General features: G+C 36.2%; 1 protein-coding gene across 18 annotated transcripts in view; it reads right to left on the bottom strand.

Moving 5' to 3' along the window:
- The window catches only part of hspg2 (heparan sulfate proteoglycan 2), a 112,634-nt gene extending 96,223 nt beyond the window's left edge, over positions 1–16,411 (bottom strand). For 11 of the 18 annotated variants that reach the window (XM_058762890.1, XM_058762895.1, XM_058762891.1 and 8 more), the window contains exon 1: positions 15,889–16,404. In XM_058762890.1, the coding sequence (XP_058618873.1) occupies positions 15,889–15,963 (75 nt within the window). In that variant the 5' untranslated portion in view covers positions 15,964–16,404. Of the gene's footprint in view, positions 1–15,888 lie in introns of all 18 variants that reach the window. The other 7 variants (XM_058762896.1, XM_058762903.1, XM_058762906.1 and 4 more) reach the window with 6 other exon arrangements.
- Between the last annotated feature and the right edge of the window lie 1,253 nt (positions 16,412–17,664).

Below are 17,664 nucleotides of genomic sequence, written 5' to 3'. Positions count from 1 at the left end.
AGAATTTATACTGTATGGATGGTCATTTATTGAAACTCAAATGTAAATATTCTAATATTTTGAGATACTGATTTTTGACTTTCATGAGCTGTAAGCTCTAATCATCAAAATTAAAACGACAACAAAAAAAACATTTGAAATGTTTTACTTTACATGTAATGAATCTAAAATATATGAAAGTTTAAATTTTTGAAATAAGTTACAAGAACAAATTTTCACGACATTCTAATTTATTGAGATGCACCTGTATGTATGATATATATACACACACACACACACACACACACACACACGTGTCTAAACAAGATGTCCAGGACCTCCAGCAGAAATATAGGCCCACAACATCAAAAATACAGCAGTACATTTCATTGTACACATGGGGTACTTTTTATCCCTGTGTTCACCAAACCCATCTTGAGTGTTTGCTGCTAAAAAGCTAATTTTTTTTAGTTTCATCTGACCATAGAAGCCAGTCGCATTTGAAGTTCCAGTCGTGTCTGATAACTGAATATGCTGGAGTTTGTTTTTGGATGAGCTATGATAATTTTTCTTGAAACCCTCCCAAACAACATGTGGTGATGTAGATGCTGTTTGACAATTTTGTTTTAAGGTTTTCTGACCCCGAGACTCAACTATTTTCTGCAATTCTCCAGCTGTGGTCCTTGAAGAGTCTTTAGCCAAACTCTCCTTCTCACCGTGCATTAGGACGATATAGACACACATCCTCTTCCAGGCAGTTTCGTAACATTTTATGTTGATTGGAAATTCTTAATTATTGCCCTGATGGTGGAAATGGGAATTTTCACTGCTCTAGCTCTTTTCTTAAAGCCACTTCACTAATTTGTGAAGCTCAATTATCTTTTGCTCATAAATATATTCTTTGTTTTTTCTCATTGTGATGCATATACATATATACATACACATACACACACACCCACATTATATATATTTAATATTTAAATATATTTTACATATTAAACTATTACATTTAAATAATTTTATATAAATATTTTATATATAAATGTAACTTTTTTCTTAAATATATACATGCATGTGTGCATTTATACACTTTAAAAAAAAGTTGAGCGAACTCAAAAAATTTTACCAGCTTCAGCAGATTTTTGAGTTTGTTCAACTTATTTTTGTGGGAGATTCCCAAATTTTTGTTGTATAAACTTAAAACGACAAGTTAAGAAAACTCAAAAATCTGCTGAAGCTGGTTGCCTTCAAATTTTAAGTTGGCTCAACTTTCCTTTTTTTTTTACAGTGTATATACACACAATAAATATACACAGTACACATTATGTAAACAATTTAATTTGGATGCGATTAATCATTTGACAGCACTAATAATATTATAACAATCAATATTAATATTAACATGGTCAAATTAATATTATTCACGTTTATATAGTAATATAAATAGTATTGTGGTGCTTTAAAAGTAAATAATACATAATATATAATGAACATTTTTAAACCAGATTAAGACCAAGAACTGACTGTTATCAGCAGCCTTGAAAGGGTGCGGCAAGCTGATATCTCTTATAAATCAGTGGGTCTGTGCTTTAAAATTTGCAGATTTGCAGATTTTGAGATACAGAAATGAGCTGTAATTACAACAAGCCTGATCAAAAGTTCCCTAAATGCAGTTTGCGCATGATTTGCATTGTCTTAAAAGCACATTCAAGAGAATCAAAGAGGAAGTTTGTCTGATCAAAGAGGACTCTTAGTGGTCTCACAGCAAGCTGCTGCAGGCTTCAAAGACCTGATTTGGCCCACACTTGGAATATAAAGCCCCAGTGAGGTAGCCTGATTAAGTATGAATGAAATTTGCTCTGGCAGGTAACACGCAGGGACCAGAAGATGCTACAGCTCCACTGACCCCTTTCGCACCCTGACTGTAGGGTTTGTGTGGGCGGACAGAAGTGACATTCCTCTGGGAGGTAAAAATACCACTCAAGCCAAGTAGCTGCAGGTGAAATTTCATCCTACTATCAAACCTCTTGTCAAAACGGCTGTGAGCAAGATTAAGGAGTACTGGGACAGAAAACAAGCCAACTAGGAATCTAAAGTGCTTGCATTTGATGCATAACACCTGTGGTTTTAAACAACAAGTCATTTATTATCAGTTAAACTGTAATTAGGGTCACCAGTCAATATAGAAATGACTACTGATCCTCAACTTTCTCACGGATTTGAAGAAAATGCATGCAATTAGAAAGCACAATACCAAAGGAAATTATTTACAATCTTATGCAAATAAATGCCGTGAAAAAAATCAGCCATAAAAGGCTCCATTAAAGTCTTAGTCAGTCTTTTTGACTTTTTTTGGCAATAATTGGCTTTAACTATATAACAAACGACAATACACTGTAGCCACATTTCACTAATAAATTCATTTTTATAAAATACTACTGACAAAACTCATAATGTGCATCTTCAACTACATGTTTTCATATGAACAACCAGTAAATAACCACAATGATTTATTCTCACAGTTCGAGTTTTACTTACCAAAAATAACGACTCATTAGGATTCAGGAATCAAACTACTTTGGTTCCGCTGCAAGTTTTGAATTTGCTATGAAGAATCGACTTGAAGAATCGATTTATTAGTCAAGAAATCAAACTACATGGCTTTAACTGTTTGTTTATGATTCACTAAAAAGAACTGGTTCATAAGAATCATTATCTTGAGAGTCAGACTACACTGGCTGCTTCAAGTAGACCTTGCTACCAAAGACAAGAGGGTTTCAAACATTTAAAAAAAAGAGAGCGAGAGAACATATTTGGTCTACATGCTTTAATTTACACCCAGCAAATTCATGAACATTTCTCACTGTACGCTCTGTTTCACATACAATGAAGGATATTTTATTTTTATGAGCGGATGCTTGCGGTTCAAGTGAAAGCCATGACTGCATATGTACTGAAAGCCTCTTTTGTTAGACCTCATGCCTACAGCCTCAGCATCATGACTGAAGGTTCCTGACATCTCAGCTCAATACTGTACATTTAGCTCGCAGCACTGCGCTGCAGTTGGGGTTATTTCTGGCAACCCATCAGTAAACAAGTCAGAAAAGAGTGGCTTTATTAACATTTCTGTGGTGAAGGTGTTCTGGGAACAGCCGTCATTGCTCAGCAGTTCAGACCACCACATCAACATAAACTCTGGGGGCAAGATTCAGGTAATCTACAAACAGGCAACCACATGGAAATATACACGGAGAACATCCTTATAACATCTAGTTACATAACCTGCTTGCTTCCTTTCAAAGTCTGATAGAACATCAACTCAGTGTACAACTTCCAAGACCATTTATTTACTTTTTGTAACCGTTTAAGATTTTTTGATCAACAAAAAAAGTTTAAAAGAACAGAATTTAATAGAAATAGAATCTCTACTGACACTTTTAATCAATTACCCTTGTTGAATAAAATAATTTATTTTGGAGAAAAACCTTACTGACCTCAAACTTTTGAAGGGTACTGTATATGAACATTCCTGCAGCCAATTATTTCACTTGTGCATGTGAGAGGGGATCAGGTGCCCACTTTGTCTGCTTGAAATGCTTGGCCTCTGATTGGCTCATCCTAGCTCCATTCTCTGTTTTAAATCCTTGGGTTTAGCCTCCCCTTGTCACCCACTGACAAAGGATCAAGGAGTTGGCTGGTCAGAATCTGCAGGATTATCTCTACACTGGCTGGGTCAGAACTCCGGAGAATCTTAAGGCCCTAGAAACACTTCCACCAAATGTGAGAACAAACTAAAGGAGATTCTTCTTAAATTGAGTCCACTGTAAGAGGTCTGAGATGACAATGAGAATCCAACTCAAAGCTGAAAGCACAAACCCGTCGCAATATTATTATTTGAGAATCATGAAACGTAGACATCAGACAGATGTCTTATTTCAATGAGCTTTAACAGCTGTCCGCTTTAATAGCTTTAAAATCTGATTTATTGTAAAAGAGTGGAGAACATTAAGGAATATTTGGAAAAGACAGCATTTGAATGAGTCTACTAAATAATACACAAACAGTTTTTGATAAAACACTAACCTTTTGTAACAAATCAACATCTGCTTAAATTTTTGAAAATTAATTGGGATAAACAAAACTATAACAAAATTCCCAGCTAGTTGACACATGGCAGCCATGCCTCTGATGAACATTTGGCACCAATTAAAAAACAAACAAACTATAAACTTCAAAAAAGCTTTGCAGAAGTTACAAGGCAAAACCTACCTATTGACCTTTTTGTCCTTCAGGGAGTCATTTATTGTTCCAGGTTGAGTAAAGACCACTTTACCACAAAAGTGTCCAAACAATTGTCTCTTTAAAACCCACTAGATTGCGTAACACCATATGTTTCCCGTTTAATAGCAGCTGTTACACATGTACTTCAAATTCAAATTATGACTAACAAAATAAACATACTTTAAGGCAGTTTACTCCTCCTCCTTGTTACCCTGGACATATAAAAAAAGCATGTCACGTCAACAAATACATCCATTCTCTCAGTTAGACAACGCAGCCAGATCCTAAGTAGTACAAAGTGAAGACAATGGATGTGTGTTGGAAAGGGTTTTGATTATAAATGAAAATGAAAAAGAGCTATAAGGCTGGGGATAAATCCAGTCTCACAATTTGTCCAAATTAAGCAAGCTGAGGTTTTTTTGAGCTGGTGTTTTTACATTCGTTTTGAACGGCCAGAGCCTGATTTAAGTGTTTAACCCAACTTAATCCAATGGTAGGCAACGTTTACAAAAAGTTGTAACGACTCAAAACAAGCTGAGTGATAAAGTAACAAAACAAGAGTTTCAAAGTATGTCTAAATTCATTACACTTCTTCAGCTTTCTTAAAAGACAGATGCATCAGCTCTGCTTTTACACGGGCAAACTTAGTACAGCATATCCAATGCTTTCCCAGAGGATACAAAGCCATTTAAAAGTATCTTGCATGCTAATCTGAAGTGTGTCTATATTAGCTAGTCTCAAAATACTGTGTAATGCAACCGTCTGTTTTTAACACTCATATGAGACTGTGACAATGATAAATATATTGTATATACACAGCCTGCAGAAAGAAGGCAAAACACTGTTTGTTCTGCTAAATTCACTCGGAATTTAAATCAAGTTAAACTAACTGAAGTTTATGCCAACATTGTGTAAACTGTTTCTGACAAAAGAATTGTATCATACAAACATATTTTGTGACTCTCATACATTTTAGTATTGATAATGTTTTTATTTAACAGACAGCCAAGTCAGCCTCTAGAGAATATATTAGTTAAACATGCAATTATTGAATTATTTCCTGACAAGGTCTACAGGAGTAACACCCAGATGGTAACTCTCATGCTTTGTAAACTCTCGCTTCTATCAAGGAGTAAAGGTGAGCAGGATAAAGGGAATCTTGGAAGAACAAGGGTTACTTCTAGACAAAGCTTTTGAAAAAATATATTACAAAACATTGGCTAATGGAAATCGCTACGTTTACTTGGCCTGTCCCACTCCTCTAAACATACAACAAAAAATTGGCAGTAATGGATGACTGGATGCTTGTTTGGTTTATGGCATCTGCTTAATGGCTCACTGGGAGTTTTCAAAAAGGCACTGGAGAGCAAATTTGTTCAGTGAGACTCTTAATGAATAGAGGCTTTTGCATTCCCCATATTGAGTTACATTAAATGCCTTTAGCAACTGAAGCATTCAACAATAAATCATTTTAGCATCTGAAATCGCTAACAATGATGTTTAGGTGGTAGATGTACTGACACCACCGAGTATACAGTGGGTAACAACTCTATTGTCCAGGATGGCTGCTCGAGGAAGGAATTCCCCCAGACTGCACCACGCCTGTTTGATCTCATGCAATGAAAAAGCCTGATAAAGCTCCCAGACTAAAATTAAACATAACTCCTTCAGCCTTCCTTCCTAAATCGTCCAGAATAAACATTCACTTAATAATGAAGCTAGAACCAATAACAGAGCACAAAACTAGTCATTTGTGTTAAATAAACAGACAGCTAGAAGGAGACTTACAAGGTTATTAGCAACATATTCATTGCACGTTGAGCCAGGAATCTCAAGGTAACAGGAAAAAGGTCAAACATACAAACCAGAAGCTACTGAAAGACTTCTGACCTTCCATTTAAGGAATACGCCAGACTTTTAACTTCTCACAGTAACTGCCAAACATCTGTGTGCCAGGGGAGCTCTCTCACTATAAAGGAAAGCGAGGGGCCTTACCTGCCCATTCATTTGAAACAGATGTGACGCATTTAATTTCCTTCCGGCTAATTACAAGCACACACACACACAAAATTATGTCCATGAGATAAGGCTCCCAACATATCACACGGGAACTCTCACAGTTACCGGTTACAAATAATTTAGCCCTAAGTGAAGTCCCACAGAGTTTTTACATTCAGGAGATTGATTCAGAGACATAAAAATGCCATTGAACAGTTCATAGTGGCATGATCAATCAGTATCATGAAGATTCATAATTTGACCACATAGTTTTCTAGTCACAAAGATTATAAATGCTTATTTGGAATAATATGCACCAATAAATCATGCACAGTAAGACCAGGAACATTCAGGTTCAGGTGCCTTCTGGACACTTTCTGTTCTTTTCCTCCCCAAATAAAATAATGAGCAATTATGGCATATCTCATTCTGTCGTATCATGTCAAAAAAACATAACAAAGGCTAGTAATTAAGACCATACCCATTCTTCTATACCTATAGTCTCCACACTGCAGGTTTTCCCCACAAAAGAAGAAAGTGCATTAAACTTGTGCCTACAGGCAGGTCTTGCACCCATGCCAAGGAATTTGACTCAGTGAGGCTTTCCTCCGTGCCAGATCTCAATAGTAATGCGCCCCTGACACCACCCTTTGTGCCCATGTCAAGACCACAACAGAGGCCTGGAGGTAACGCCAAGACTTCAAGTTTCCAGCGGCTAGAAACCTACTCTACAGCAGCAGGACTTCTGGTTAGTCATCAATCACCACTGGAAGGGCTGTTTAATTATCTGGTTTAAAGGATAATTGCTTTTGCTGGCTCTAAGTTGTATGTCTTTATAGAGTCCAGGGTAATTAAGAACCTCTGGTTTGAAATGTCGCTCCCTGTTGCAGCTCGCCAACTGTGGGTAGTTGCCATAGGAATGCAATGTTTACTGTTTGGACATCTACATTATATTTCCACGTTCCACATTATTCTGATTCCGATTTGGAAACTTATTTACATTTATACATTTGGCAGACACTTTTATCCAACATTCCATTCCATTCAAGGTACACATTTACAGTTCTTGCTTTCCCTGGGAATCAAACCCATGACCTTGGCATTGTTAGAACTATGGTCTGCACTTTTAAGATAAGGAAAGCTCACTTCACATTTAAATTTAGTAACTGTTAAGTGGAATTATCTTCATTTCATAAAATATTAAAATATTATCAAGATAAAATCAAAGAGGATAAAAATTGCAGGCTAGTTAAAATCATAAATGGGCAATAAGAGTCATCAAGCTTGTTATCCTTCAAAGATCATTTACCGATGGTTGATGTATTTTTTGAGAGCAAAATTTACATTGGTCACAAGATTTTGCATAAATTTCACTAATGGGACAGCACCTTAAGGATACATTTTTTCCCCAGATCAAATTTACAGCTTTCTGGTTTCTAGTGACCATCAAAAACAAAAGAGTAGTTCATGTTTTAAACAAAAAAGTAGACATAACAAACCGATAAAGTCTTTTACATTAAAAGTCCTCCTTTTGAAATATACTTAGCTTTTATAGCAAGGAGACGACTCTAAAGACAGTCACTGACAGGATGAAATTGCAGTTTTGGTGTTTATGTGTGGGTGGAGGCAAAATTACACTAGGCCAGTTTAGTCTGAAAACCACAAAAATTCGTTCAAACCAAGAACAGTTTAGTACGAGCATGATACCGTTACTGTTTTTCAAGTCATCTATGCCCACAAGACATGGATCATCGGTCTACTGTTAGCGATGAGTCAGATGTTGCATGAATCAATTTTTCAAATTTTTTTCATCTGGTTTCTAACACTATAACAATGGTCAATTCATGCAAAGGTAATAAACTTGCGTGAGCTATGATTCATGACAGTATAACACTACAATACAGAAAATATTGGAATAGGTTTAAGTACACTTTTAAAATAGGGTCTAGTAAGCATTTAATGGTAACAACAGAGGCCAAACTGATGCACTGTGGTGATTTAAATCTGGCAAAGCACTTAAACACACAGGATTCACATTCCTCCTTTATCAGACAATAGCTTAGGTTTCTTTCCCACTGTTCATGCCAGCATTCATCACACTTGCGAGTCAGTCAAAAACAATGTAAACTTTGATCAAACAGGAGCCCAAAGCAGTTGTAATGGATATAGGAAGAGACAGATATATCCGAACAGGTTTAAATAAAGTGAGCAAAGGCAGACAGCTACTCCCTTGCCGTTGGATAAGAGCACATAGTTGAAGGCCTGTGGTATCTGCACCAATCATAACGTGCCTTACGCAAACACAGTGGTCTGCAATAACAGGTTTCAGAGTGGGATTGTACTTTTTCCATTAGAGGACTTTGGCATGAGATATGCAGCCTGGAACCATCAGTGGTAAAGTTCCTACATGGAAAACATTGCAGCAAAGCACTGAAACTTCTGGTCATGGAAATATAAATGTGAGATGAGAAGTTTGCAGTGTGGGATGTGGTTTTGGCACCATCAAGAGCAGGTGGCTCCCTAGTAATTTCATCATTTCCAGTTTGAACATGTTTGCTCTTATAGTTTGGTACCAGCTATGCTTGATACTGATCAGGTATGCTTGATATGGAGCGTGTGGCTGCAAACGCAAGGATCACTTGAACCAACTGCGTGACACTTGCATTTGCACCTGACATTATATGGATACATCATCTACCTTATATATATATATATATATATATATATATATATATATATATATATATATATATATATATATATATATATATATATATATATATATATATATATATATATATATATATATATATATATATATACACATACATACAGAGAGAGAGAGAGAGAGAGAGAGAGAGAGAGAGAGAGCAAATAGTACAGAGCCCAAAATATTTCTCACTTATTTTACATAATTTTAAGCAGTGTTCATTTGCACAATATAAACTGAAAACGATAAATAACTGAATGTGACTTTTGGAACCCACTGTATAAAGTACAGAATTTGGGGAGGGAAATCTTAAGATTGCTTCTGTGGTACAGGAAAGACTCACAGGAAAGCCTGAGTAAACTTTGCTATTGGGAAGGGGCTTTTGCCTCTCATAGATAATTTTGAATTCAATTTCCCTGGCAGGACGATGAATCAGCAACTTGACAATAGAGATTCAATGTTGACCCTAAAATCAATGCATTGCGCTGAGATGCAGATTTCCTCTCTTATCATACAGCACAGATTGAAAGGGACCAGGGACTGTAAAGTCCTTCACAGAGGACTTGTGTTAAATGTCAATTGCCGATCTGCCAAAAGAAACACAAATGGCATGTTACCAGCAAGAATTTGGTCAGGTAAGATATAATATAATCTTTCTACAGCCACATCCTCACCCATAAGCCAACACAAGCTGTACCTCACATCTCGACTCTCTCATCTGAATGACAAAGAGAAGCTCTGCTTGCCAACAGCCAATAGCCAGAAGTGCCCGGCTCCTGTGAAGGAGCTGTTGACATGCTAATGTACATCAGCCTCCTGGGTGGCTCGACTAGTTTTATCTGTGGCCTCTTCGGTTGAACCCAGCAGGCAGAATGGTGTAGAGAAGGTGGCAGATATGCTGAATAGTGGCCCGAATGCTCAAAGGGGCCAATCGCAGCACAGCAAACCGTGACAGACCCTGGCAACCACTTCAAAAGAAAGTATATTACCAACAGTGCACTCAGTCACCGTATCCAGGGGACACTAGGTCAATGGCTCTTGTTAAAATGTCACTTAGACGCACCTTTACACTTTTGTTTTGATTAAACACTGCAAAGCAAGTCTTTGTGGCCTTTTATGTTCACCGAAGACCAGACATAACAAAGATGGGTTTAACTTTTCTTGTACAAAATCAAATGCACCATCGTCTATCTTCTCGTTTTTATTTTCCTTTCGTTGTGACATATATTGTGACCCGAGGGCACTGAAATTATTTTTTCTTTTTCGGCATGATCTCAGTGGTGTAATAACTGCCTGGGAGAACTCGAATCCTATGGGGGTTTGCAGGAGGCTTGGAAAAAGTAGCGCCTTTCTTTCTGGGACAAGCTGAGGCTTGTCGTAGATTAATGGAAGAAGAGGTCTCTGCTGAGAACTCCATTCACATGCTGTTTTCACAAGATCGAGCGAGACACTCTTTACAACCTCATCTTACCATAAATATCCAGCAAGCACTGACAAAAGTCACCTGTGATGACGACATGTATTGAGTGATATGGAAACGTTGATATCATGCATGTAGATGGCAGTACTTAATTCATGTATAAGGTAGACATACTGTAGACGTTTAACTCAAAAAAAGGAAAAGTTGAGGACAGACCAATATTGGAATTCTAGATGCAGTAAATTGATAATTATTTTTAATGTTATGAATGAAAGTTTATACATGCAGCATTTAAGATAATTAACTGTAGTTGTTAGTTTTTTTTTCTACTAGTGAATTTAGGCATCAAATCTTTATAATGCTGAATGAAAAATGGATATTCATTTTGAGATCTGCTAAAGATTACACACAACACTGTTATTAAAACTTAACTTAGTGAGTGTTAGATGTTGGCAAAGGTCATTTCAAAATAGAAAAATAGTGTAAATGAGCATAAACTATTAATTTAAAAATAAAATAAAAAAAATCTCAAATATTATTCGATAATTAATATGGTGGATTTTAGTGGGATAATTAGCAATAGAACAATATTAGAATTCAGAATGCGATAAATGAAAATATGATTTTCATGTTACGGCTGATAAGAGAGTAATGAGAGTAGTAAAACTAAATGTTTTAAACGATACAAGTAAATATAGACATCACAATATTATAATGTATCATATGAAAAAAGGATAGAGATCTGCCAAAAAATAAACACTGTTATTACTTTATTTTATAAAAAAGCAAAAAAAAAAGCAAAGGTAATCTAAATGAAAAAAAATTATAATAATAAAGTAAAGGAGCATATGGTAACCAATGTGTTTCCAATATATTGTGCAACTTTAAAAAATAAATAAATAATTAAACACGTAAATAAATAAATAGTTATGTTATACAGAACAAATCTTTTTTTCTGTTTTGGCCAAATCTATACAGATATTTTGAGAACAGCCAATTATGCAGCATAATACATGAGCCATGCTCTATGTGTAAAAAAAAAAAAAAAACAAGAAACATTCAGGTTCCCATACAAGACTAAAAAGCTCAAATGTTTCCAGACAGACAGATAACTCTAAAGTCATTCAGGGGTCTGAGACACTATTTAGCACTTCATAACAGAAACAAAACTCAAAGCACTTTCTTACACTTAGCATTACGTAATGTGCACAGGCTTTTAACATTTAGACATATTCACCTGCAGTGCACATACGCTATAAAATTGATCAATACGCATATTCTCTAGGAATTGAACCACTGATTTTGGTGCTGATATGCTCTACCACTTGAGCTACAGAAACATTTTTGAAGGTCATCTACCCGTCATCCATGCATTAAAATGGCAGTAATATATCAAGCTCTTCTGCTGAAGCAACTCTCTGGACTGTTCTCCAAAAGCAGCATTGTAAAGTGTGACATAACGGATCAAGAAAAGAGCTTAAATTTGTATTTATGGGTCTGGGTGGTCAGATTAAGGGCGCATCTTACAAAGCATCAAGCCACACAATGACTATGAACACTCATGTCTGCACTTGCAAGGGTTACAATACCAGCTGAGCTGCAGCTGTGTTTGGAGTCTGCCTGCTGCTCTATCACAGACAGATGGCAAATAAAAGATGAAGATTCCCACCGTGATGTACCGCAGGTTACCTGCAGATGAAGCGTAACAGAGGGATGAATTGATGTGTGTACAGTCACAAATACAGGTGGGAACAATCCTCTGCAAAATGTATTCAAGAGACCAACATTTTGTGTGTACATTTAAAATGAAGCATGTATTTATAATACAAAACAATACAATAAAGAGGCATTTCTAAAAGTCAAGTCAATACATCAGCACTTAAAAATGTGGTTCTAACCACTTTGACCTCAATCCAAACCAGTGTCACGCTTCACAACAGAACAAATAACAGCAGCAGGCTGTTCTCCATATGTGCCAATGCATTTACATTCAGCCACAGATAAATAAGCCACAGCATTTACAACAAGAGTCAAAAGATGATCTAAACCAAACTAAAGCACAAAAAATGAACTTTTTTATTATTGTGAAAGAGAAAAGACAAATATGAGCAGACTTCATTCTGTCCATCTTTTGTTGACTGATTTTTTTGTTTGTTTGTTTGTTGTTAAAGATTAAAGAAGGTTATGGGTTCAACTCCCAAAGAGTGCATGCACTGATAAACTAGATCAATTAAATGCAACATTAATCACTTTGGATAAAAGCTTCTGCCAAATGCCAAAATCTTAATCTAAGATTAAACTACACTCCTAAAAATAAAGGTTCTTTATTGGCACCTATAGTTCCATGATGTACCTTTAATATCCACAGAGCCTTACATTGCACAAAAGGCACTTTATAGTAGAAAACGTTTCTTCCGATTATTAAAATGTTCTTCACAATAAGAAGTAAATGGTTCTTTTAAGACCAATCCAAAATGGCATGCGTATACCCCACTTTAGAACATTTATTTTTAATGTGTGATTTTACTGCAATAAATTCAAGTACCTAGCATTTGCTGAATGTAACAGACCATATTAGGTTGCCAAACAGCACACAAACAAGATATATAAAAGAGCACACCGAGACCATTAATAATCTCCTGTCCTCAAAATCTCATTGAGCGTGGGCCCAGTTATCCCAGCGCTGTGCGCTAGATTCCTCTGCTCTTACTTGGAAGACCATGTGGGTGTTAAATTGACCAGGAATCAGGATGGCTGGACTATATCTAGATATTGCATAAGATACAGTAAATGTGGGCATACTAGGGAGGCCAAGACGGTGAAAGACACAACAGAAATGTGCTTGTAACTACGGTCTGGAGCAGTAAACCCAATATATCCACAGGAATCCAGACCTACCTTAAAATCCAACCCAGATGAAGTCAGAGTATACTTGTGACTCTCTAATAAGAGAGACATCTCAAAATAAAACAGTATGTTGTAACGCTAGATATCATGGGACAAAGCTCCAACACTTAAAAGGCTTTGAAGAGTCAAAAACAGAGCTAATAATAACTACCTACTTTTAAAGGGATGCTTGCAGAGAAAAATGAAAGTTCTGACATCACTTATTCACCCTCATGTGATTTTAAAAAGTTAAAAAACTAAATATATTATGAAGAACAGTTTTTGTTCATATAGCTAATAAGACCCCACTGACTTTCACTGTATAGACAAAAATAATAAACATGGAAAAAATTTTCAAGATATCTTCTTTTGTGTTCCTCAGAAGAAAAACATCATACAGGTTAGGAATAACGTAAATTATGACAGAATCTTTTTTGTGAACTATCACTTTAAATCATGGCTTTGGTATTAAGTAAAATTGACGATAAAACCGCTCCCAACTAACAAAAACTGGATTTGCTTCAGTGAACTGAAACTTTGTCTACAGCTCTCAAAGGAGTTTCTTACTTTTTTCTTCATCTCAAATAAGTGTCAAACGAGCTAAAAGCAAAAGGACAGTGGGCGCGAACCCACTTACAACCCTTCTTTATCATCACACAAAACTTCAACGACCTCACAAGTAGCCAGTTTAACCCAAAAATGACATGCGTCAATAAATAGCAAAGAATCGTCTCTCAATTACCAAGCCATTGATAGTTAACAGCAGGGAGGGAGCACTTGATTGTGTCAGTAAACTAAAAGGTAATAAAGTGCTTTTATTGGGGTTTTGTCAGTGCTGATTGATACTTATGACCCTGAAATTCCAGTAGGACACCAGGGATGCCGGTGGCAACTGAAGCCCTAAGTGTTCAACTGAATGAAATGCACTCTTTGTCAAATCTTAGGCAGGCTTGTAATGGAAAAAACACATGGCACTGCTTCCATTTAATTCAATTATATTGCAATTGACACAGTAGTCCCTGAGATGAAGCAGTGAAGATCTCAAATTACCAAAGGCGATGGGCCCCTGCCACACATCAGTAAACTAAGAGAGGCTCATGTTCACTAGTGTCTGAATTATAAGAGAGGGATTATACATGGTATGCAGGATGAACACAAGCCGATTTAAAGAATCTCAAGTTATACATGACAAGACTTTCCGTTAGCATGTGATGCAGAGGATTTTTGAAGGATTCAACATCAAAGGCTTTCCAAGGCATCACTAATTTGAGCTAACTAGTTAAACTAACTCCAAAAGGTACATGAGGGGGGTAAATGACTGTACAGCCTGCTAAGAACCTCTCCTCTGAAAAAAAGTGGTTTATGGTAGTTTATGATCAGTGAAAGTAAATTGTACATGCTTGACAAGGAACAGATCAACAATAGCTTACTGTATAGTTCAACTTTAAGCAAAGTGCAGAATTACAAAAGCTGTGGTGTTAAAGTAATTTCACATGTCATTCCAACGGATCAATTCCAGTCAGTAACTCTCCACCTACATGCACTATAAAGTCAAAATGAATCTACCAGCAAGCTGGAAATAGTACAGTATTACAGGTACCAAGAAAGATGAGATGTAGATATTTGCTTTTCACATTAACTTTCACGCCTACTCATTAGATTGATGGCTGATTTGTGTCATGGACACACTGTTTATTTTAATCACAATATAGTTTATCAAACTGTTGCTGTATAAACCTCTCAAGTTAATGCACGATGTTATAAAAGCGAGAATTCAAACACAGTTTTCACTTGTGTGTCAATTTCTTTGCAAGTGCCTTACACAAACATTAAGAGTCAATAAGCACGTCTACGCAGAAGTTGTGCTTTTATGCGATTTATGAAAAGCATAGGAGAAAAATGCAGTCTACATGCATTGCTTTAGTCATGACAACATGAGAAAGGAAGCAATCACAGGATAGGATTAATCAAGATAACCCTCTTCCTTTTTCACTTGCAACTATAATAAACAATAAAAAAAAAATGTAAAAAAAAAAAATAGACTATGCAACTATTACATAACACATATATCAGTTAATTAAGGTGAAACAAATTAATGTGCATGACTGGATATGAAGTATGATGACATTGCAATTAACAGTAGCCTATCTTATAGGATTTATACAATGTATGTAACATCAATAATAAGGGTTTTATTCAGAAGCCATGACTTTTTATAAAGTTAGTGTGCAGTGAAAGTGCTCTAAATCAATGAGTGTCAAATAAATAAAGTTAATCAAGTATACAGTCCTGCAAGACGCCAGTGAGACCAACTATGAATAGCTCGTTTCTATGGATAAAATTAGACCAGGACTAGAACACACATGCAACACTTGAGTCGAGCTTTAGATTCGCGCGTGACATCAATGCAACTTAACATAACGTTCGCATGATACAATTCGCGACTTACTAAATGCTGCAAAAAGAACGGAGTGAAAATGAATGGATTATATAACTACGCAAAGTTTTGCAAAGTAACTTTGTGCTTGCATTTTCCATTGATACAGTTACCTGTTACAAAATGGAAGGGTAGTGCGATATTAAAAGTCTATAAAAATGCAGACGAGTCACTTACATTAAACAGATGCGACGTAAATATCAAAGGGATGATAAAAAGTGTGAGTTTATGGGCACGTATCCTCGTCCCCATTTCTGCCAACCCAGCACGACTCCAAACACGCCGCTGGGAAAATCAAAGTCCGTCACTTGAAGCCACTGAGAATTATATTCGCAAAAGTTTAAAGCGTTTCTTCTACAGCAAGGCCGCCGTCGCTTCTCCGTCCCACACTTGGTGGGACTTCATTTACCAAAAAAGAAAGAAATCCGCCTGCTGTTGAGTCCTTGTGAGATAACACGAAGAGAAACTGATGGTTGACTTGTGAATATCCGTTTTGTTCTCTTGGTCCCACTTTCCTATGGGCAGCAGAAAGTTCAGCATGCACTGCCTTAGAGGATCACTCCAGTGCGTTGATGTTGAACTGTTGCCGATGGCTGTACCTCAAATCCTAGCGAGTTGCCTAGGTGGACAGCATATTTGAGGTCTGCTCAGCAGACGCGAAAAGACACTCGGAACGTAGGCTATACGATGCCCAGAAGTATGTCGCCCAAATATGTTGTCTAGATAGGCAGCTCACTAGGATTTGAGACACAGCCTACCAGCGAATGGCGTAAAAAGGCGTAATGGAATTCCGGGAGCGGGATCTTACAACTGGACTACGCCTCTTCTGAGGGGAAATAGCCTACTACATTAATGTTTTTAACCAAATGAAAGTTTACATGAAAATACACAACATATGTTTTGTACTGGGACTTTAATAAGCTAATTTAAAAAAATTATTAAATATACCAAACCCAAATCCTACACTGTGGGCTAACAAAATTAATCTGCAATACCTGTTGTGTAATTTTTTGTATTATAAAAAATAAGCTAAATATTTAATAAAACATTTCACCTCGTGCCTATTCATGCTTGTAACACCAAGGGTGAATACAGGTAATGTGGGACACTTATAATAGTAAAAATATTATATTATTAATCATTTTACCTGTGTAGTGCTGTTTTTAGAGATTTTTAGCTATTTAAAATGGTATGGTGAGAGGGGTTATTTGACATCATATTTTAAAACAAAACCAATGACAAATAATCAGAAAGCGTCTCACTTACAGCTCTACATCTATGAATCATCTATGAATCATATTTGTTATAAGCAAAATGTCACTTCAGCTGGATTTTGAAAGATGCAGAAAGACACAATAATAAAGTTGATTATTATAATTAAATGTGAACAAATTCTAATAATTACAATACTTTGGTAATTAGTTTTTGTATTATTTGTTTTCTGAAAGTATGGTTGTTTTGTAAAGTCAAAATTATTCAAAAGTTAAAACCAAAGTTATCACTTTTGATTATGATGCCTGTTCGTGAGCTTAAAGTTTATTGTTTGCTATTCAAATAAATGTGATCTGGTTTAGATCACTTTGTGGCAGTAGCACCACCTAATGACGCAAAACATACCATGCTTTTAAAACTCTCTGCTGAAGATGTCAATGTTGATTACAGCTGGATATATTTTTATGGTTTGGCCCAAAAATACCTCTCTCTGTCAAAAATGTAAACTTGAGTTACATCATATTTATTCAGTTTACATATTTTTCCCATTTCTCTTGGCAGACTCTTCAGTACAGTCTTTAAGATCTATATCATCCTGGCACAGCTAGCATAAAATAATATTGACCTCCTTTTTCTTGAAAGAAAGAGCAAATTATATATCTATAAAACTGTGAAGACATCGGTGATGGTGACTGCCTATCTTTGGCTATATAAGAAACTCACTCAAACAAGTGCGTCAAT

This window comes from Onychostoma macrolepis, chromosome 23 (genome assembly GCF_012432095.1).
Source record: "Onychostoma macrolepis isolate SWU-2019 chromosome 23, ASM1243209v1, whole genome shotgun sequence".
In the NCBI taxonomy this organism is placed as follows: domain Eukaryota; kingdom Metazoa; phylum Chordata; class Actinopteri; order Cypriniformes; family Cyprinidae; genus Onychostoma; species Onychostoma macrolepis.
This window is presented reverse-complemented; position numbering and strand designations above follow the sequence as displayed.